The sequence below is a fragment of the Perca fluviatilis genome, chromosome 15 (assembly GCF_010015445.1).
Source record: "Perca fluviatilis chromosome 15, GENO_Pfluv_1.0, whole genome shotgun sequence".
NCBI lineage: Eukaryota > Metazoa > Chordata > Actinopteri > Perciformes > Percidae > Perca > Perca fluviatilis.
Window position 1 is genome coordinate 38155736 of NC_053126.1, and position 22238 is coordinate 38177973.

General features: G+C 41.6%; 1 protein-coding gene across 2 annotated transcripts in view; it reads left to right on the forward strand.

Moving 5' to 3' along the window:
* The first annotated feature begins 4256 nt into the window (after positions 1–4256).
* Positions 4257–22238, forward strand: part of samd14 (sterile alpha motif domain containing 14) — a 42441-nt gene continuing 24459 nt past the window's right edge. Inside the window, exons 1-6 of one of the 2 annotated variants that reach the window (XM_039826179.1) lie at positions 4259–4687; positions 10193–10214; positions 10447–10496; positions 11338–11492; positions 11683–11793; positions 11888–12038. In XM_039826179.1, the coding sequence (XP_039682113.1) occupies positions 10460–10496; positions 11338–11492; positions 11683–11793; positions 11888–12038 (454 nt within the window). In that variant the 5' untranslated portion in view covers positions 4259–4687; positions 10193–10214; positions 10447–10459. Of the gene's footprint in view, positions 4688–10192; positions 10215–10446; positions 10497–11337; positions 11493–11682; positions 11794–11887; positions 12039–22238 lie in introns of both variants that reach the window. The other variant, XM_039826180.1, reaches the window with a different exon arrangement.

Consider the following 22238-nt stretch of genomic DNA (forward strand, 5'->3'; position numbering starts at 1 on the left):
GTAACCACCTAGATCTCATATTCACCAGAAACTGCTCTACATCCAACCTCACTGTTACCCCACTCCATATCTCAGACCATTTCTTCATCTCATACTCTCTCCCACTCTCACAAGCTCACAACCATATATTCGCAAAGACACTGTACCTGCCCGCCGGAATAGTCGCGCATCTCTCCTTCTTCTCTGGCGGCATGTTCTCTAGCTACCCTCCCTCCATCTGACTCTTTCTTACTCATGCCTCCCAACGCTTTCCCAGACACTCTACTCTCTACTCTATCCTCCTCTTCGACCTCTCTCTGCCCTATTACTTCAAGACCGGCTCGTAAGTATCCTCCCCAGCGCCCGTGGCTATCTGACTCAGTATGCGTGCTGAAAGATCAACTATACGGGCACGGAAAGGAAATGGCGGAAATCTAAACACCCAGATGATCTGCTTACTTATCAGTTCTCTTCTTTCCTCCTTGCGCGCCTCTATTTCTGCAGCAAAAGCTCCTTCTATCAAACCAAAATTGAATCCTCTTACTCAAACCCCAAAAAACTTTTCTCCATCTTCTCTAACCTGCTAGATCCCCCCCATTTCACCTCCTCCCTCCTCCCTTCGACCAATCCACTTTGTCAACTACTTTGTAAAAAAGATAGATGATATACGCTCTTCATTCTCCACCACACCTTCTGAAATCACCTTACCATCCGTCACATCTAGTACTCTTGCCTCTTTCACCCCTCTATCTCCAAATCAAATTCTTACTTTGATTACCTCTGCCCGCCAAACCACCTGCCCCCTGGATCCTATCCCTTCTCACCTTCTCCAGTCCATTGCTCCTGACCTCCTTCCTTTCCTCATCCATCTCATTAACATCTCCCTGTCAACTGGCTGTTTCCCCGATGCCCTCAAAGAGGCAAGAGTGACCCCACTACTCAAAAAACCAACACTCGACTCCTCTGATGTAAATAACTATAGACCTGTCTCCCTTCTTCCTTTTCTATCTAAAACTCTTGAGCGTGCCATTTATAATCAACTCTCTACTTATCTCAACCAGAACAACCTTCTCGATCCCCACCAGTCTGGCTTCAAGGCTGGCCACTCAACAGAAACCGCCCTCCTTGCTGTCACTGAGCAGCTTCACATTGCTAAAACAACCTCTCTCTCTTCCATCATCATCCTTCTAGACCTTTCAGCTGCATTTGACACAGTGAACCACCAGATCCTCATTTCAACACTCCAGAATCGGTGTCTCAGGCGCTCTGCGTCTCTTTGCTGACATCTTACCTGTCAGACCGAACCTACCGGGTAACTTGGAGAGGATCCAGCTCAGAGCCTTGCCCACTCAAAACTGGGGTTCCTCAGGGATCAGTCCTGGGTCCCGCTCCTCTTCTCTCTCTATACCAACTCTCTCTTGGGTCTGTCATTCAGTCGCACGCGCTTTTCTTATAACAGCTACGCAGACGACACCCAACTAATTCTTTCCTTTCCTGAGTCTGACACCAAGTAGCAGCACGTATCTCGGCCTGTCTGACCAACATCTCTTGTTGGATGTCCACTAACCATCTGAAACTCAACCTTGACAAGACTGAGCTCCTTTTCCTTCCAGGGAAGGGCTCTCCTACCCAAAACCTGACTATAACAATTGACAACTCTGTGGTAGTCCCCACCCAGACTGCTAGAAACCTGGGTGTGACACTTGACGACCAACTCTCCTTCACTGCCAACATTGCTGCAACCACCCGATCGTGCAGATACATGCTGCATAACATCAGAAGGATACGTCCCCTCTAACGCAGAAGGCGGCTCAGGTTCTGGTTCAGGCTCTAGTCATCTCACGTCTAGACTACTGCAACTCCCTTCTGATTGGCCTGCCTGCATGTGCCATCCGACCCCTGCAGCTCATTCAGAACGCAGCAGAAGACTTGTTCAACCTCCCCAAGTTCTCTCACACTACACCTGTCCTCCGCTCTCTTCACTGGTTACCAGTGGCTGCCCGCATCCGCTTCAAGACACTAGTACTTACATACAGGGCCATGAACGGATCAGCCCCAGCTTATATCCAGGACATGGTCAAACCATATACCCCAACCCGCTCACTTCGCTCTGCATCAGCCAAACTGCTTGCTGCCCCCCCACAGCGAGGGAGAACTAATCACTCAACCAAATCCAGACTGTTCACTGTCCTGGCTCCCAAATGGTGGAATGAGCTCCCCACCGACATCAGGATGGCTGAAAGCCTACACATCTTCCGCCAAAGGCTAAAAACACATCTCTTCCGACTACACCTCGGTAAAAAAAAACAACAAAAAAAACAACAACAACTCTTTAACCTGCACTTTTGTTTCTTTGTAGCTTAGCTTATTTAAAGCTAATGTACTTGCACTTACTACTTGTTGTCTAGAGTTTGGACCTTCTCAGTTGAATGCACTTAATTGTAAGTCGCTTTGGATAAACGCCTCAGCTAAATGACATGTAATGTAATGTAATGTAAAGATGTTGTGTAAGTGGCGTGACAAAATTCAAACTGTAAATATACTCAAATTAAGGCGAAAAAGAAGCTAACTATCCGTGATTTGTAGCAAGGATTGAAGGGACAGTCACAGCTAACGAAACACCTAGCTAGTCTTCACAAATATTAACTTGAAATCGGACACCGTTGTTAGGTTTATAAGACATATAGTTAGATGTTGTGTAAGTGGCGTGACGAAATTCAAACTGTAAATATACTTGAATTAAGGCGAAAAGGAAGCTAACTATCCGTGGTTTGTAGCTACACATAGCTAGGATTGAAGGGACAGTCGCAGCTAACGAAACACTTTGTCTTCAAAAATATTCATTAACTTGAAATCGGACACCGTTGTTAGCTTTATAAGACCTTTAGTTAGATTTTGTATAAGTGGCGTGACATATGTGTGACATGTGGTAAGAGATTGCTGGTGTAACAAGCTCGCTGACGGCGCTCTCACTCTCACACAACGGGCCATTTAGCTAGCAGGAAGAGGGGAGTTGAAGGCCCTGGAGCTCTGTCAGGGCAGCGGTGTTGGTAATCCCTGCTGTGGGCTGCGAGCCGTGACCGAGCTCCAAGTACCTCATAGCAGGCCGGGGTATGTGAAGGAAGGAAGGCAGGCCGGGCGGCGAGGCAGCACCGGCGGGCGGCGAGGCAGCACCAGCGGCTGAACTCTGACACACAGTCTTACCAAATTTGCAATTAGCCATCAATTTTCGTAAAACAGCCCATATTTGAGCTTTATATAGTTGATTTCTCGCTTAAAAAAGTCTCAGAAGTGAATTTAATAACGAAATGGCCCGACAAACAATGTATAACTTTACAGTGTCTGAAATATGAGGCCTGCTGCCGAGTCTCCCATATGTTTCTATGTAGTTTGCTCAAACCAATCATCGCGTAGCTCATTCTGAATATTCATGAGCATACCATATTTGGAAGAAAGGCTCTTGTTCCAAATAGAGCCATATTCACAGGGTAGTTAAGGCCCTAATAAAATAGCATTCGGGCAATTTTCAGCCCAACCAATCTTACATACCCCATTAGGAGACCTTAAGGAACAGTGTAAAATACCCTATATAATCATTCTACCCCTTTAACAACTCTGTGGTAGTCCCCACCCAGACTGCTAGGAACCTGGGTGTGACGCTTGACGACCAACTCTCCTTCACTGCCAACATTGCTGCAACTACAATGTCCATGCGGTCCCTGCAGATCATTCAGAATGCAGCAGCTCGAATGGTCTTCAACCTCCCCAAGTTCTACTACACCGCTCCTCCGCTCCATTCACTGGTTACCAGTTACTGCCCGCTTTCGCCTCCAGACTGGTGTACCACCTCCAGACTGGTGTACCCCCTCCAGACACTAGTACTAGTCTACTCCCTCCAGACACTAGTACTGGTGTACCGCTACCAGACACTAGTACTGGTCTACTCCCTCCAGACACTAGTACTGGTGTACCGCTACCAGACACTAGTACTGGTCTACTCCCTACTCTCTGTCTGTCTGTCTGTCTGTCTGTCTGTCTCTGCCTGTCTCTCTCCCTCTCCATCTTTCTCTCTCTCTCTGTCTTTCTCTCTCTCTCTCTGTCTCTCTCTCTGTCTCTCTCTCTGTCTTTCTCTCTCTCTCTCTCTGTCTTTCTCTCTCTCTCTGTCTCTCTCTCTGTCTTTCTCTCTCTCTCTCTCTCTCTCTCTCTCTGTCTTTCTCTTTCTCTAATCCAATCCTCTCTTCCTCTCTATCCTAACACATCCCCTGCCCTCCCCATCCTCTTCCATTATCCCTCCTCCTCTTCCTGTTTCAGTGGGAGGCTGCAGTATTCTGCTGAGTCGCAGTGAGCCTGTCGGAGGCTGCAGAATTCTGCTGAGTCGCGGTGAGCCAGTCGGAGGCTGCAGTATTCTGCTGAGTCGCGGTGAGCCAGCATTTCGCTCTCTCTGCCTCCAGCCGACTGAGAGACGAGAATCACAGAGTCCTGGAAGAGGAAACTTCAGCACCCACAATCCTCAGCTCGCAGCCCAGACTGTTGCTGGGCCTGGAGTGAAGTCCCATGGAACTCTGGGAGTTGCAGTCCTTGCTACCCGGCTGCAGGTAGAGACAGACAGAGAGGCAGAGAGGCAGAGAGGCAGAGAGACAGAGAGACAGACAGACAGAGAGAAAGAGAGACAGAGACGTGCGATGACAGCCATTGGAGAGACAGGAAGGTGAGTTTATTCTGTTTCCCTGCTTCATATTTCTGCTGCTTGTCATCATGTCTCTCTCCTCTCTGTCTCTACCTCTCCATCATCACTCCTTTAATGTGTTTTTCATCCTCCATCTTTTCTGCCGTCAAACATCTTCCTGCTCTCTCGGTCTGATGCTGCGTTTTCCTGTCGAAGCTTCAGTCCTTTGGGACCGAGCCTCATTACATCTGTGTGTGTGTGTGTGTGTGTGTGTGTGTGTGTGTGTGTGTGCGCGTGTATGTGTGTGTGTGTGTGTGTGCGTGTATGTGTGTGTGTCTCTGTGTGTGCATGTGTGTGTGTGTGTGTGTGCGTGTGGGTGCGTGTGTGTGTGTGTGTCCATCTCCACCCAGTCCGAGTGAACAGATCAATCTCATGTTCTCTAAATGTTTCCTCTCTCAGATGGCGTGAGCACTTAAAATCTGGCATAAATCCTCAAGGTACCAACAAACAAGATATAAGAGAGAGAGAGAGAGAGAGAGAGAGAGAGAGAGAGAGAGAGATTCCCTCAAAGAATACTAAAGCAGCTTTAAAACCAAACTAAATAATGCTTGTGTCACGTAGAACATTAAAGGAATATCACAATTACAAGTTCTGCCTAGCAGATTCTAAAGAAGACTAAAGTCTGACGTTAGAGACTGTGGTGATCTATGTAAAGACAGGAGATTTTGCAGGGTCACACATTGCAAGACTACAACTAGATTCTACCGCTAATGTAGACCGCTAACTTTAAGAGAGTCTGCAGATGAATGTCTCCAGTACCTGGAGGTCTGTGTTTATCTGCTGGTAAATCTCCGTAAACCATAAAGACCACTGGCTCTAGCCGTTGGCTGCTTCCTGTGTGGTGCTGGAGGTAGAGCACCCCGACTCTAGCAAGATTATTGGACATTAGTCTGAGACAGAGGAGTCGTTTTGGTGGAAGGTCGGCATAAAAGACAGAAAAATGCAACTGAGCACGGATTTAAAGAGAGCTTGTTACGCAGCAGTCTGTCCTCATGAAGCATCTGTACATGTACCAGATATATCAACTGTACATGTACCAGATATATCACCTGTACATGTAGCAGACATATTACCTGTACATGTAGCAGATATATCACCTGTACATGTAGTGGAGATATCATCTGTACATGTAGCAGATATATCACCTGTACATGTAGCAGATATATCATCTGTACATATAGCAGATATTTCATCTGTATATGTAGCAGACATATCACCTCTACATGTAGCAGATATATTTGAATTATTTTATTAGGATAACCCCTTGAGATGTACCATCTCGTTTTCGAGGGGGTCCTAAACAAAAGACATTACAGACATACAAACATGATAAACAAAACACAACAAAAACATATACAATATCACAACAATAAAAAAAATAAAAAATAAAAACAGAGCCTACAATTACAACATAATAAATAACAGGGAAAAATGATCAATCAAACTATAACCAAACGTTACTGTAGAAAGACAGTGAAATCAAGTGGTTCAATAAGTAAAGAAGAGTGAAGAATGAGATAAAATAAAACTGGAGAGAATTAAAGTCTACATGTACAGTTAGTATGAAAGTGAATTGCCAAGGCATGTTTAAACAATCTGAAAGATGAAATGGAACAAATATTTACTATTATTTAATTTATTCCAATCTGAAGGTGCTTTAAACATAAAGCATTTTTTGATCTAGACTTAGAAACATGAGGTACTGAAAAGAAAAGCTGAAAAGTATGTCTTAAATGATGATTGGAGGAAAAAGGAACCAAAAACTGTTTTAGATAAAAAGGATAATTGAAATGAACACACTTAAAGACAAAGTGCAACCAATGAATCTGTCTTCTTATATGTGGCAAGTCAAGAAGATCATACATTGTACAGTGATGAGTTGTAAATGCGCAGTTTAGAAAAATCTATACAATCTATTATACACTCTAGTAAGAGGAGTAAGAGAGGCATTAGAAGCAATGCAATACACAGAATCAGCATAATCCATTATTGGCAATATAAGTTGAAAGGCAATTTTGTTTTTAACCTTAAGTGGAAAACAGTTTCTCGAACGGAAAAGAAGACTAAGACTATAATTCAATTTATGTACAATGTGATTAATATGTTAATTAAAAGAAAGCTCAGAGTCCAAGTATAAGCCCAGATATTAAATATGGTCAACTTTCTGCAATGTAATGCCATCAAGACAAGAAATACGACATGAATGTGATTAGCATTTAAGTTTAATGTTCTGTTGAGTGCCAAAAATCATAGTATGTGTTTTAGTTTTATTGAGGAGTAATTTATTAACTGCAAGCCAGTTTTGCAAGTTATTAAAATCAGACTGTAAATCTACCTCAATCTGTACTAAATTTGTATGTGAAGTATATATAACCGTATCATCAGCATAAAGCTGAACAGAACACTTACATATAGAGGGAAGATCATTAATAAATATAGAAAAAAGAAGTGGACCAAGTGTTGATCCTTGAGGCACACCACACTGTTGAGTTAGAATGTCAGATTTGTTTCCATTAATAACAACACGTTGTTTTCTATTGTGATGGTATGAGTTAAACCAGAGTAATGCAGTGCGTGAAAGGCCAATAGCGTAAAGTTTATCCAGAAGAACGTAATGACTGACCAAATCAAAAGCCTTTGTCAAATCAATGAAAATAGCACCAGTTAGTTCCGAATTGTTTGAGGCAGTAAGAATATCGTTGGTTAGTTTTAGCAGTGCAGTAGTTGTAGAGTGATTTGAATGAAAGCCAGACTGAAAAGGTGAAAGGATATTGTTTTCATTAAGATAACATGACAATTGATTATATATAAATTTTTCGAACACTTTAACAACAGAACTAATAATAGAAATTGGTCTGTAATTGTTCAAATCTAGTATATCTCCTCCTTTATGTAAGGGAATAATGCGTGAACATTTCCAGATACTGGGTAATTCATATGTAGACAAAGACATATTAAAGAGATCAGAGTTTCGATACCATCCAACCCAGAACTATTACTCATTTTAAGGTCATTAATAGCATTCTGTACCTCAACAGGTGTGATAAACCTAAAAGAAAATACACTGTTAATAGTCAGTGTTTTTTTAAGTTGTAAATTACCACAAATAGATGATTCAGGCAATATAGAAGAGACTGATGAAAAATGCTTATTAAAGGCCTGGGCCATTAAAAGCGGTTCATGTAAGATTTCATTATTAACTTTAATTTGCTTAGGTACAGATTTAACAGATGCATTAGTTATTGATTTTATCTTGGACCAGAATTGTTTAGGATTTTTGAAGTCTTCAATAAGAGATTCTTTGTAATAGTTAGATTTGGCATTTCTCGTCATAGTTTTACTTAGATTTCGTAACCTCCTATATTCATCCCAATCAGCAGGGTTCTTAGACTTGATGCATGAAATGTGGCCCAGGAATATCACAATTACAAGTTCTGCCTAGCAGATTCTAAAGAAGACTAAAGTCTGACGTTAGAGACTGTGGTGATCTATGTAAAGACAGGAGATTTTGCAGGGTCACACATTGCAAGACTACAACTAGATTCTACCGCTAGTGTAGGCCGCTAACTTTAAGAGAGTCTGCAGATGAATGTCTCCAGTACCTGGAGGTCTGTATTTATCTGCTGGTAAATCTCCGTAAACCATAAAGACCACTGGCTCTAGCCGTTGGCTGCTTCCTGTGTGGTGCTGGAGGTAGAGCACCCCGACTCTAGCAAGATTATTGGACATTAGTTTGAGACAGAGGAGTCGTTTTGGTGGAAGGTCGGCATAAAAGACAGAAAAATGCAACTGAGCCCGGATTTAAAGAGAGCTTGTTACGCAGCAGTCTGTCCTCATGAAGCATCTGTACATGTACCAGATATATCAACTGTACATGTACCAGATATATCACCTGTACATGTAGCAGACATATTACCTGTACATGTAGCAGATATATCACCTGTACATGTAGCAGATATATCATCTGTACATGTTGCAGATATATCACCTGTACATGTAGCAGACATATCACCTGTACATGTAGCAGATATATCACCTGTACATGTAGCAGACATATCACCTGTACATGTAGCAGATATATCACCTGTACATGTAGCAGACATAGCACCTGTACATGTAGCAGATATATCACCTGTACATGTAGCAGACATAGCACCTGTACATGTAGCAGATATATCATCTGTACATGTAGCAGATATATCACCTGTACATGTAGCAGATATATCATCTGTACATGTAGCAGATATATCACCTGTACATGTAGCAGATATATCATCTGTACATGTAGCAGACATAGCACCTGTACATGTAGCAGATATATCATCTGTACATGTAGCAGATATATCACCTGTACATGTAGCAGATATATCATCTGTACATGTAGCAGATATATCATCTGTACATGTAGCAGATATATCACATGTAGCAGATATATCATCTGTACATGTAGCAGATATATCACCTGTACATGTAGCAGATATATCACCTGTACATGCAGCAGATATATCACATGTAGCAGATATATCACCTGTACATGTAGCAGATATATCACATGTAGCAGATATATCATCTGTACATGTAGCAGATATATCACCTGTACATGCAGCAGATATATCACATGTAGCAGATATATCACCTGTACATGTAGCAGATATAGCAGATATATCATCTGTACATGTAGCAGACACATACCTGTCAAGTATCCAGTTTTGGCCGGGAAAGTTCCGTATTTTACTCTTCTTTCCCGCCGTCCTCCCGTATTAGTATTTTCCCGTAAATCTCCATTATTTTAACCTGTGTTATTAAAAAATAATAATACCCCGGGCCCGAGCGGAACAAAAAAAAACATTCCCAATCTGAGCTCTGTCACTAGCCTCGCGATAATTGCCACCTGCAGTAGCCTAATACAGGTACTGTAGGTGGCAGTTGTCGCGAGGTTAGTGTGTGAGGTCAGATGATGAGTGACAACGCGGGGAAAAAAGAAGAAAAAAAACAGAGACGGATGATGGACGCTACGACAGAGACGGTGCGCTGCCAAAACTTATGAAGGCTTTACTATGCATTCCCCCATGTTGCAGTCAGTGAAGTTAAGAAAACAGTGTAACAAATCAACGCATTCTCATGAACGGGTTGGTATCATATCGTACTAAAATGTACGCACACCAGCACGTGAGCTATCCTCCAAAACCGCTCGGTTGTATCAGCGGTAGTTGGTGGTTCAGTTCCCCCAGAATAGGTGACTGTGAGCCGGGTACAGAGCACCAAGAGTTGCCGCTCATTTCAGCGGAGGTTAAGGTTAACTTTAGGCCAAAAGTGTGAGCCTTATGCGGTGAGTAAATTTATGTTTAGGCACAAAAACGACTAGTTAAGTTTAGGATTAAAACAATCCCAGGAACATGCATTTCCTGTGTTTTATAACCCAACATGTTGTTTTTGAACACCTGTTTCCTCTGTGATAGTCTTGTGTTTTCTCCTTAACTTCTTCAGGACATGAACACCTGTTTCCTGGGTGAGTCTTCATTTTGTTTCACGTTTTATAGAGAATTTCTGTTGAAATAAAATATAAAGTCAACTGTTCATACACAGATAATTCTGAGTGCTATGCTAGGCTAAGGTGTCCTGAACCCGACTCTAACGTTAAATCTCTATAACGTTAGACCCCACAACGTCTTAAAGACAGAAAACCAGAAGAAATGTTTGAATGTTAAACTGTTTCTTTATGTGTCTTTCTCTCTGAACAGAAACTGCTGAGTCATGTCTGCCGACCTGGACGATACAGACAACGTGTTTGGTGAGTCTCACACAGACACACACAAACGTACACACACACAGACACACACAGACACACAAACACACACACACACAACTTCAGATTAGAAATCATGAAAATGTTGGAATATGTATGACAAAAGTTCACAAATAGCACTGAATTTGAAAAAATACTTTAATTTATGTGTGTTTCCTAAATCATCTCTCTGTTTATGAAACCATGAATCAATGAATGAATGTTGTTCACTAACAGCTGCAGCTTTATTTCTGATGACGCTTCAAGTTTTCACCGTAATGAGTCTTCATCCTCCCACTCAGAGTGCCATTAAATATTCATCACACACCACAGAGACACACACATACACACAGAGACACACACACACACACACACCACAGAGACACACACACATACACACAGAGACACACACACACACACACACACACACACACACACCAGAGACACACACACATACACACACACACACACACACACACACACACACACACACACACACACACAGACCACACACACACACATACACACACAGAGACACACACACACGCAGAGACAGACACACACACACACACACACACACACACACACACACACACACAGACACACACACACATACACACACAGACACACACACACAACTTAAAATTCAATAGTACACTATATCACTGTTTGCTGCACATTAACTGCAACAATACACAACAAATTCAGCTGAACATATAATAATTAAGAGCTGCACATTTCCAACCTAAACAACGTTACACATTGTGCAAGAACAACATACAATATTTCAAATTGAGACACGTAAGGCTTGCAAAGCAACACCTCCGTGTGTGTGTGTGTGTTTCAGACCTGAACGAGGTCCCGGAGACGGAGCTGCTGGATAACAGCATCCAGAAAGGCCGAGCCCAGCTGTCCGTCAAAGCTCGGCGGTCCCGCCCCTCCCGGTCTCGTTACCGTGACAGCGTGAGCTCCACGGAGGGAGACGACAGTCTGGAGAGGAAGGTACAGTCCTTTGTTACTGCAGTACAAGTACACAGAGTATCAGCATCAAAATAAACTTTAAGTACTGAAAGTAAAAGTCCTTCCTCTGCACAATAATCTATAAAATACTACTGTATTCTGATGATTGTGTGTGTGTTTGTGTGTGTGGGTGTGTGTGTGTGTGTGTGTGTGTGCATGTGCGTGTTATCAGGACAGTCCCTTACACTGGGCCCGCTCTCCGCTCCACCTGCGAGGCTCCTCCCCTTCTCCTGATTCGCTGCTGTCTGCCCGAAGCTCCGCTTTCTCCTTCGACACATCCCTGGTGAGACCAATCAGAGCTCAGCACTGCTTATGTTGGAAATACGCACGCTAAGCAATGTTAACTAAAGCTAAGCTACCTGGCGTTGGCTACTCAGGTGCGTGGCTCTCCGGAGGATGACGGAGCGCCATTGGCCCCGCCCCCCAGGGGTCGTTACCGTCAGCTTACCAACGCCACGTCTCAGGAGCCGCTGGTGACGCCAAACAGCTCACCCACACGGAGGAGGAACAGGAGGCCGGACAGTGAAGGTACACACACACACACACACACACACACACACACACACAGACAAACAAACACACACACGCACACACACACACACACATATACTGGTTTGCATGTTGGACTAACTTTAAAATAATCACTTGTGGGGACCACCGTTTCTAAATGTGCTAGAGGTATGAAAAAAATCAGGTATACCCAGCATAGCTTTTGTTAGTTACACGACTTCAAACATCTGAACTGATAAAGTAATTACTTGACCATCCTATGTAGGGACTAAAAAAACTGAGATAACAATGCTGGTGGGGACCTCATTTGAATGTTATTTACATAATTCACCCAAATTCCCATGTGATTAGTGGGGACTTTGCAACAAGTGTAATAATAATAAATGACATGCATCTGTAGCTAGTAAATGTAAACATTATTGCATTTGTTAAATAAAGATTTAATTTACAGATTCAATGTAAGTAGAATGAAAAGATACATAAGTAGACCATTAATAACTTAGATTCGTTGTTTATAGATAACATAGATATGGAGCATGAAGCTTGAAAAGGTGAGTGATTCAAACCATCACTTTTGCATATCACACATTTTCACAACATACAGACACGCACACAGACACAGACACACACACTGTAGGATACACGTAGGGTACAGATTTGATCATTGGCAAATTATCAAAGATGTTTTATCAATATTAATAAAGTTATGAATATGGTTATTAATTTAAAATTTAAAATTAAACTTTATCAAATCAACAAACAATCAAAACGGGGCACCACCCTGCAAGTCAGGGACCAATAATCAAACTGTGGAACAGACTCATTTCTGTGGTAATCCTTTAAAAAGGAAACAAAGGAAGGGGTGAATTTGAGCACGGACCTGTTCAGCCAGCAATTATTACAAACAGTACACAAATAATCACCAGCAACTGCTAATTAAGTATAATCGAATTTATTAACGTCACAATTATCAGTAGCCAATCAATAATCCTTCAATAATAAAACGTATATACCTTTTACAATATCACAACCAAACAAAGCAAAAACAAAGCAGCATATGTCATGGACACGTCTGTGTCTGTGTGTGTGTGTGGGCGTGTGTGAGAGATGTGTGTGTGTGTGTGTGTGTGTGTGTTTGTGTAAGGGTGAGTGAAAGTAAAGGGGGCGGTGTCGAAATGTAGTTCTAACACAAAAGCAACTCCCAAAATGGCTACTCCTGTGAGCTGCACAAAACTATTTAGCCTCAATTCAATTCAATTCAATTCAATTTTATTTATAGTATCAAATCATAACATAAGTTATCTCGAGACACTTTACAGATAGAGTAGGTCTAGACCACACTCTATAATTTACAAAGCCCCAACAATTCCAACAATTCCAGTAACTCCCTCAAGAGCAAGCAGTGCGACAGTGGGGAGGAAAAACTCCCTCTTGGGAAGAAACCTGGGACAGACCCAGACTCTTGGTAGGCGGTGTCTGACGAGCCGGTTGTGGCGGTAGTGGTGCTGGGTGCACGAGGAGGGGCTGAAAAGGTCAAGGGGGTTGCTAGGCAACGCGCACGCTTAACCCAGCCCTGGTCATGTGTTAGCTCTGTACAAACGTAAGCCGACTATCCCCACGTGGTTAAGCTAGCAACGTTAGCTCGGGAGCTACGTGGCTAGCTTATGTCCGTGTGTATGTTTGTGTGTGTTTTAGTAAAAGGAGAAGAGTAAAAGGAGGAAAAACAAAACACTCTGATCTTAGTTATTGATAACGGCCAGCTCAGTGGCTAACAGCTGATTCCCGCAATGATCTTGCAGACAGTAACTAAACTCCGTGAAAGGAGTGATTTAGCAGGTAGCGCTTACGGTTTTACCCAGCTACTTAACACAACATATCAACAGTATCGTGATCAATGATACATTCACAGAAACAGATTAATAATCAAGTATAGACCAATACATAATTAAAATCAGAGATCACATTAATGGCAACAAGTGGTAGCGAACCCTTTGCTCATTAATAAACAAACCAAACACACTAGTTCTAACATCTGCCCAGAACTGTGTAAGCCTCTTACAGTACATGTGTTGTTTGTAGTTAATCTCTCGCCAGAGTTTAACGATCCGTTTCGTCCAGAGCGGGGACGACCACGCGATCAGGGACGGCAGCAAACCGGAATGTAGTCCCTTTCTTGAATCCGGGCTGATTAAACCCGCTGCAGATAGAGGAAATACTGGGCCAGTATTCCTGGGATCCCCTTGTATATCAGAAAGATAGAAAATGTCCCAGCTCAATCTCGACCAGCGAGGTGACGCTGGCTAGCTAGTCCGGACTAGTGCACCTCCTGTCAGTAAAATGGGTTACCGTGGAAAGCCAAGAGACACCAACGGCGACAGCTTTTATCCTTCCTCCACCTCCTAGTGGCGGGGTGGTGCATTCAAAGGCCCGACAGCCAATGGGAAAAGAGCAACCTTGTCACAGGTGTGAAGCAGTTCTTTGTCTCACCACCAGTCTGCCTTGACCTCCTCGTGTTGGAGGTAGATTCTCCATTTTGGCGACTCTGCTTCCAAGTGGCGGCCTGTAGGAGTTTGGTGAAACTGGCTTTGGGATTCACATGTAGGCCAAGATCCTTTGTCTTGCTTTTCCTGTGTCCCTTGTCTCTGCAGTCTGCTCAATCTGAGCCATTTTTGGTTAAGATCAATGTTTAACCCCCTGCTTGGTCCCAACAACAACACACACACACACACAGGGCATGAAGTTAACTTTTTTGACCACCAGTCACTGTGACTTTTTACCAGCCAGTTATTATTTGTTTTGCCTCATAAAGGTGAAAACAGGACTTGCAGTGTGTCTATGATCTTCTCCTGTCCTATTCATGGTAGCCTACTCGGGGACATTGCGCCGTCATCACGTGCTGTAGTAGGGGGGCCGCCTTGATAATCCTGCATAGGGGTCCGGTGTTGGTTCGTTATGCCACTGCATATAAGAGATGAGAGGACTGACAACATCAGGAGTAGCCTACACACACCACAACAACAACAACTACACACTGGTGAATGTGAACCATAACACATGAGTTGTTGCAAAAAAGTTGCAACTTTTAATGTATAGTTCTTAAAAATAAATAAAAAGGAAACTTGTTTTTGGGAGAATAATAATTACTACTAATAATGAATTACTCTGGGCTGAGATTTTCTAGGAACCTTACCAAAAAGGCTCAGGATGATGATGATGTTGGTATAACATGAAAACGGCTGGTGGATTTAAGACACAAAATAATAATTTATTGAATGAATCAAATATGAACATATCTGTAAGTGGCTTGTTGATTGTTACATTGTTAGTTAATTTCCTACCCTGGGCTGGGACTCACATTCATACGGTTTAATAAAGTACTTATTGGACTTTAAAGTGATGGTTCGGAGTAATTTCACCCTAGGGTCCTTTGCACCATGATCTCGAGCCAAACACCCCCCCAGAAGCTTTTTTCACCTGGGTTGAACATTGGGAGCGTTAGCGTAGCGTAGCGTAGCGTTAGCCGCTGAGTAGCTTAGCGCAGAGGCTAATGGATCGGACGTGTCTCTTAACATTACCCCACTAATAATGACCGAAATGATACCAAACGTCTTACAGTAGTACAAATAGGTTATGCACTCATAAACGATGGATTGTAAAGTTTGTAAGTACACCAGAAGTTTATGTAAATAACACTTGCCTGCTGGCTTCAGCTCTCTGCTGCTGCTGCTGCTGTTACTACCGGGCAGTAAGAGTGCTTAGGGACATCTACAAATTACAAAAACCGAAAGAGATGCAACAAAAATATTTATTAATTTAATGATTAAATAAGGTAATGTCTCCAAACTTACCTCAATTATTACTTGTCTCCTGCTAGTTATACTACAGCACTTACTTTAAAAAATAAGTTAAATTAAAAAATATTTTTGTTGCATCTCTTTTCGGTGTTGTAATTTGTAGACGGTCCCTAAGCACTCGTCTCACAGCAGCAACAACAACAGCAGAGAGCAGAAGCCAGCAGGCAAGTGTTATTTACATAACCTTCTGGGTACTTACAAACTTTACAATCCATCGTTTTATGAGTACATAACCTATATGTACTAGTGTAGACCTTTGGTATCATTTCGGGCATTATTAGTGGGGTAATGTTAAGAGACACTTCGGATCCATTAGCCTCTGCGCTAAGCTATTCAGCGGCTAACACTACTCTACGCTAACTCTCCCAATGTTCGACCCAGGTGAAAAAAGCTTCTGGGGGGGTGTTTGGCTCGAGGTCATGGTGCAAAGGACCCTAGGGTGAAATTACTCCGAACCATCACTTTAACTTATCATTGCATTTATTCAACCGCGTACCCTGCTTACCGATAGTTACGCATCTGAATCACTCAATTCTCATTGGCTACCTGCCCAAGTGGCGGGTAGATTGACAGTGTTACCCGCCAATTGCAAAATTCACCCGCATTTGGGGGTTGGACGGGTGTTAATTTCATGCCCTGAACACACAAACACACACACACACACACACACACACACACACACACACAAAGACACAGATACAAACACACACACACACACACACTATCACACACAGAGACACACAGAGAGACATACACACACTGTCACACACACACTCACAACACACACACACACACACACACACACTGTCACACACACACACACACAGACAAACAAACACACACACAGACACACACAAACATACACACACACACACACAAATATACTGTTTATACTAACACATTTTAAATATCGTTTTATAATAAAGATTATTATTATTAGTATAATACTTTACATCCAGCAGACACCCAGGATTTCTAGCATGCATTGATTGATTAATTGATTGATTTCTGGATCAAGACGATAAGGATGACATTCTAAAGGAAAATACTTATTTCCAGCATGGTCAAAGACTAAAGTTAGAGTGAAGCTGGTAAAACCAAAACGATGGGCTGAAATGCTAATGCTAACGGGCTGCATAGAGCTGAAGGGAAATGCAGATTCTGACGGTATTTATCTGTGTGTCCGTCACTCTGATAACCTTTCACAGTAAACACAGTCATTCCATTGGACACATTGTTCATATTAAAATACTATGCCTCATTACTGCAGCTGTAGAAGAGCTAAATAAATACTCACATGTTTAAGTGTAAATGTGAATTTTTGAACTTCTCCGACATCACTTCGGGCGCACTCACACGAGCACGTTTGTCCCAAAGTTGGGTAGTTTGAGTGTGATTGCTCTGTACTGACTGGGCACGACACGCTAACCCCAGCCCTGGCCCGTTAACCCCAGCCCTGGCCCGCTTGGAGAAATTTTCCCGATGTTTATAATCAATCACCCTTAATTTTTTTTTGTCTATTTGTTTCTGTGTTCTTTAATAAAAAGAAAATTCTTCAAATGCTATAAAATTAAATAAAACACCCATATTCAATCAAAGTAGTAAACTGATGATTTATTTATCTCATGAAGAGCGTTGTAAGGAACCATCCACGTTATTGTTTTGGACAATTTGTTAGAAAGAAACCCAAATGTTCTGATGTAGAAACTTTATGTAAAAAATTGACAGGAGGCTTAAGAGCATGTAAATAAGAAAGACACACCAATACATTTGAAATTAACTTTTATTAATTTTAGCACTTTTAGCAACAGGACAGAGGCTCAAAGCAGAAAAGCAACTCACTGGTTTAAACTCTATCGGTCTGATCTGATCAACAGGCAGGAGGAGGTCATGACATCACAACACGTCACACAGAAGGCTTTCGAACAATCAAATGTCACTTTTACATGTTCACATATTTTATCCACATTTCTGCACATTGTGTTCAGGTGTTGGTCACACATTTCCTTCCCTTCATCAGCTGACATGTCCCACAGAAATGGATCATGTTTGAATTATGAACATTGAATCCTTCCTGTCTGCAGACAGAGGCTCTCTTTACTTAGCAGTTTGCGTTATAGCTCAACTCTGCCTAGCAACTGATGATGCATTAACTTAACAGCTAATGGATCTGTAAATTGTCCCTGAAGGAGACTTTAAGGGTGCATCTCATGTCACTCATATGATAACTCCTCTACTCCTCGGTCCTCGGCTGAACCAGAAGGGACAAAGGAAGGGAGGCAAGTGGAGGAATCGAGGAGGCAAATTAAGGGCTATTAGATATCACATGTTTCTCAATCAGAGAAACATCTTACTACATTATTCTCAAGTATGAACATCTCAGTTGCTGCAGTCAGAAATACCAACATCAAGCAAGCTTTCAGAAAAGTCAGTAAATTTCATGAAATGAACCTGAACTCTGCCAGTTAGTTTAGTTGTTTGTTTGTCACCTTTTCACCCGGTTTAAGTAAAAGGAAAAGGGTTAGGATAGGATTAGGGTTACAGTTTGTTTTCAGGGTAACTAATGATTGTTTTTACTCACTCAAACCATTTGGTTCAGCTGTAACAACCTTTAGCTGTGGGTTAGCCAATAGATATACTTTTAAATGTTTTGTAGGAGATAGTTGAGTCGTTGTGCTAAGCTAGGCTCAACATGTTCTGGACTTAAGATGTTCCTGACTCACAACAATTGTACTTTTGAGAAACCGTATCATGTCCTAGAAATCTTGAACACTGCCTCTTTTCTTATCTTCATACATCATCCTACATAAAAAATATAAAATATCTTTTAGGACTTCTGGGGCTCTGTAGAAAACTGCAAAAACAGTAGCAATGTAATATATAAACTTTATTTCAGACCCAGGGGGATCCATATCACAATAAAAAACAGAGTATAACATAAAATACAAAAATACAAAACCTTCCACAATGTTCAGTGTCTAACATACAGACATGTATGGTTCCACAGTCTGGAAGAAAATCTGACGGAGCTGCGTACAGGGTTAGCCAAAACAGTGATCAAGTCATTTTCTGACTCTGATACCCTACACATGAATCTATACATCAGGTTACGTAAAACAGCAGAGCAGGTAGGTACCCCGACACTGACCAACATATGGCTCGCACTGGAGCTTCTTGGAGCTCTCAGCAGCAGCCTCATGCTGTCATTATAAGCCACTATGAGTTTTCTAATGCTGCCTTGTTTATAATGACACCACAGGTAGGCAGTATACAAAGGTGTACAATACGCTCTGAAGAGTGAGATCTTGATAGGTACAGAGCACATGCTAAACTTACGACACAGCATGTTCGCTTGAGCATACAGCTTCCGACACTGCCTATAGATATCCTTATCATCAGACAGGTCATTTGCTATATTATGGCCCAAATATGTAATCTCACTGCACACCCTAAGTGCAGTACCAGACAGATCGAAGTCAGGGAAGGTTGACTGTCTGTCTTCTCTACTTCTAATAATCACAACTTTTTTTGGCATTGTATTTTATATCAAAATCAGCACCATACTGTGTGCATATTCTCAGAAGCTGTTGGAGACCAGCACTATATGGGCTAAAAATTACCAAATCATCTGCTTACATAAGGTGATTAATTAGTGAGTCACCAACCCTACAACCTGTATCACGTGCATTTAAAAGACAAATCATTCATATACATATTAAAAGAAAAGGAGACAGAATTCCGCCCTGGCGGACACCATTGGTCACTTGGAAGGGGACCGATGTGACATTCCCCCATCTCACTCTCATTGTCTGATGCGAGTACCAATAAACCAAGATTCTTATTAAAAAACCAGGGACCCCACTTTCAGACAATTTTAAAAAATAATTTCTCATGATTAACACGATTGAATGCTTTAGAAGCATCAATGAAGCACATGAACATTGTGGAATTTTGCCTATTATGTTTATCTAAAATTTCCTTTAGTGCAAAAATACATACATCAGTGCCATGCTTTCTTTTAAAACCAAATTGGTTATCGGTAGATAGGACGTACCTCTCAAGTCTACACAATAGAACTGTCTCCAGCACTTTGGACATAACACTGAACACAGCTATTGGCCTGTAATTATCTGAGCTGTTCAGCTTCCCCACTTTATCTTTAATAACTGGTACTAGCACAACAGAGAGCATAGAATCAGGTAACTCTCCATGAACAAAAAAAACTGTGTAGCACATAGCTACCAGAGGGCATAGCTTCTTACTGGCAAGTTTAAGATGTTCAGCTGTTATACTATCCAGACCACAGGCCTTATTATCTCTTAACATTAATATTGCTTCATTGACTTAAGCAGAAGTGACAACAGCGTCATCATTAAACTCTACATTATCCACTACAAACAGATTACTTTTATACACAGTTTAACAGTTCATAATATTGTTTCCATCATAACTGTGAAATGTCATCAGGACCTCACACCATCTATATTAGATGGGAGAGATGTTTTGAAATTATTCATAGTTTTTATTTCTTTCCAGAAGTCATTAATATATATTTTTTTGCAGCTTCCATGTCAGTTAATCTGACCTCATAGTGTTTTCATTTCTTTTAATATAGAGAAGTGCATATTTAAATCTAGCATTAGTGCATTTCTTATTTTCAAACAAGGGGCCATGCCTGCTTTTGCCTGACTCAGCCCATTTTTTAAAAGCATTTCGGGCCTCTGCATGGAGCTCTTCTACGTGATTTTTCCAACCTGGCTTAGCATTGCACGCTTTTGTCCTATGTTTAAACAGAGACCTGCTCGATTTACAAAGAGACTCCACAATAGCCTCATACAGGGAACATAAATCCTTACAGTGTTGTACATTCTTACAGTGCATATCCCGACACAATAAGGCATTCTTTGGGACCTTAATATTACCCAACAAAGCATCAGAAGGACATATGAAATATATGAAATATTCATTAAGATCTTTCTTAGACAATTTTGACCAATTTATTTTCCCTACATCAATCCCATTATCCACAGGCAACAACACTGGTAAATTTCCTTTGTTCAACACCATGAGAAAGGGCATATGGTCCGTAGTAGCCAGATCATAATCAATCTTCATCATATCGATGGAGTCATGGGCATCCACTGTACAAAGGCAGTGATCCAGCCAGGAAGTAGAGTGCCAGGCCTCGCTGATATAAGTATAGCTATCATTCAGCAATAGTACCTTAATAGATAAAGTCAATCCACTGTCTGAACAAAACTGCATTAAATGATTACCAAATAAAGAGTTGGCATCAGATACATCAGCATTCATATCATCAATGACATAGATACAGGTAGAAGAATTGTCCTGAATAAAAGACATGATAAATGCCCAATCTACTGAGGTACTCATCCGCATTTTTATATGCACTCATATGGCGTATAGACATTCAGAATTATTATCTTCCTATCATTATAACACAGCTCAAGCCCAATAGCCCAGTCAACACCCAATCTTTTAAAATTAACCAAGTGATCATATTTTTTATTCCACATTGTGGCTACCCCCCCTGGAATTCTCCCCCGGACAACTTCAGCACTTAGGTCAGTTGTTGATTTACCTGCCCCATGAAAGTCCCTATGTATAGAATTTAGTCCTTCCAGGTCTTGTTTAGCCAGGAACATCTCCTGGACACACAAAATGTCACATCTGTCCATCAATTTGTCCACAACATTACGGCGTGATTTATCAGTTTCACTGTGGCCAGGGCTGGACTGGGACAAAAAATCGGCCCTGGCATTTTTGGGCCAGGTGGCCCACACCCACTGTGATTGGTCAGACACATTCCCTGCAGACAGTCCTCTTAAAATATGCGCGCATTCTATGATATGAGTTGCCTAGTGTTCTGTGTTCATGTGATCGTTTTGGATCCTTCAAGAGGGGTCTCAAGACTTATCTGTTGCTCTTACACTTAAATAATTAATTCATTCTTAGAGTTATGATTTGTATATTTATGGTATTTTTATAATTTTTTATTATTGATATTTGATATTGTATTGTCATTATTGTTATTATTACTGTTTTGCTTAATATTGGCTTAGCAACTTTAAAAACTGTTTACTGTTAATTTCCCAAAAGCTACAATAAAGCTGAGAGTAGTATATGCCCTGGAAAAGAGCACCAATACAAAAGAGGCTAATTAAGCCATTCAAGGAACACTGATGCTTGTATCAACACTGACTTTATAGATCACACAGACTTTTCAGCTAGCCAACAGGCTAACCGCTAGCATTTTCAATGTAAGCTTAAAGGAGAACTCCGGGCAAGTTTTACGTTAATCTTGATCGCTATATGTATATGAGTACTGTCGATAGCAAAAAAA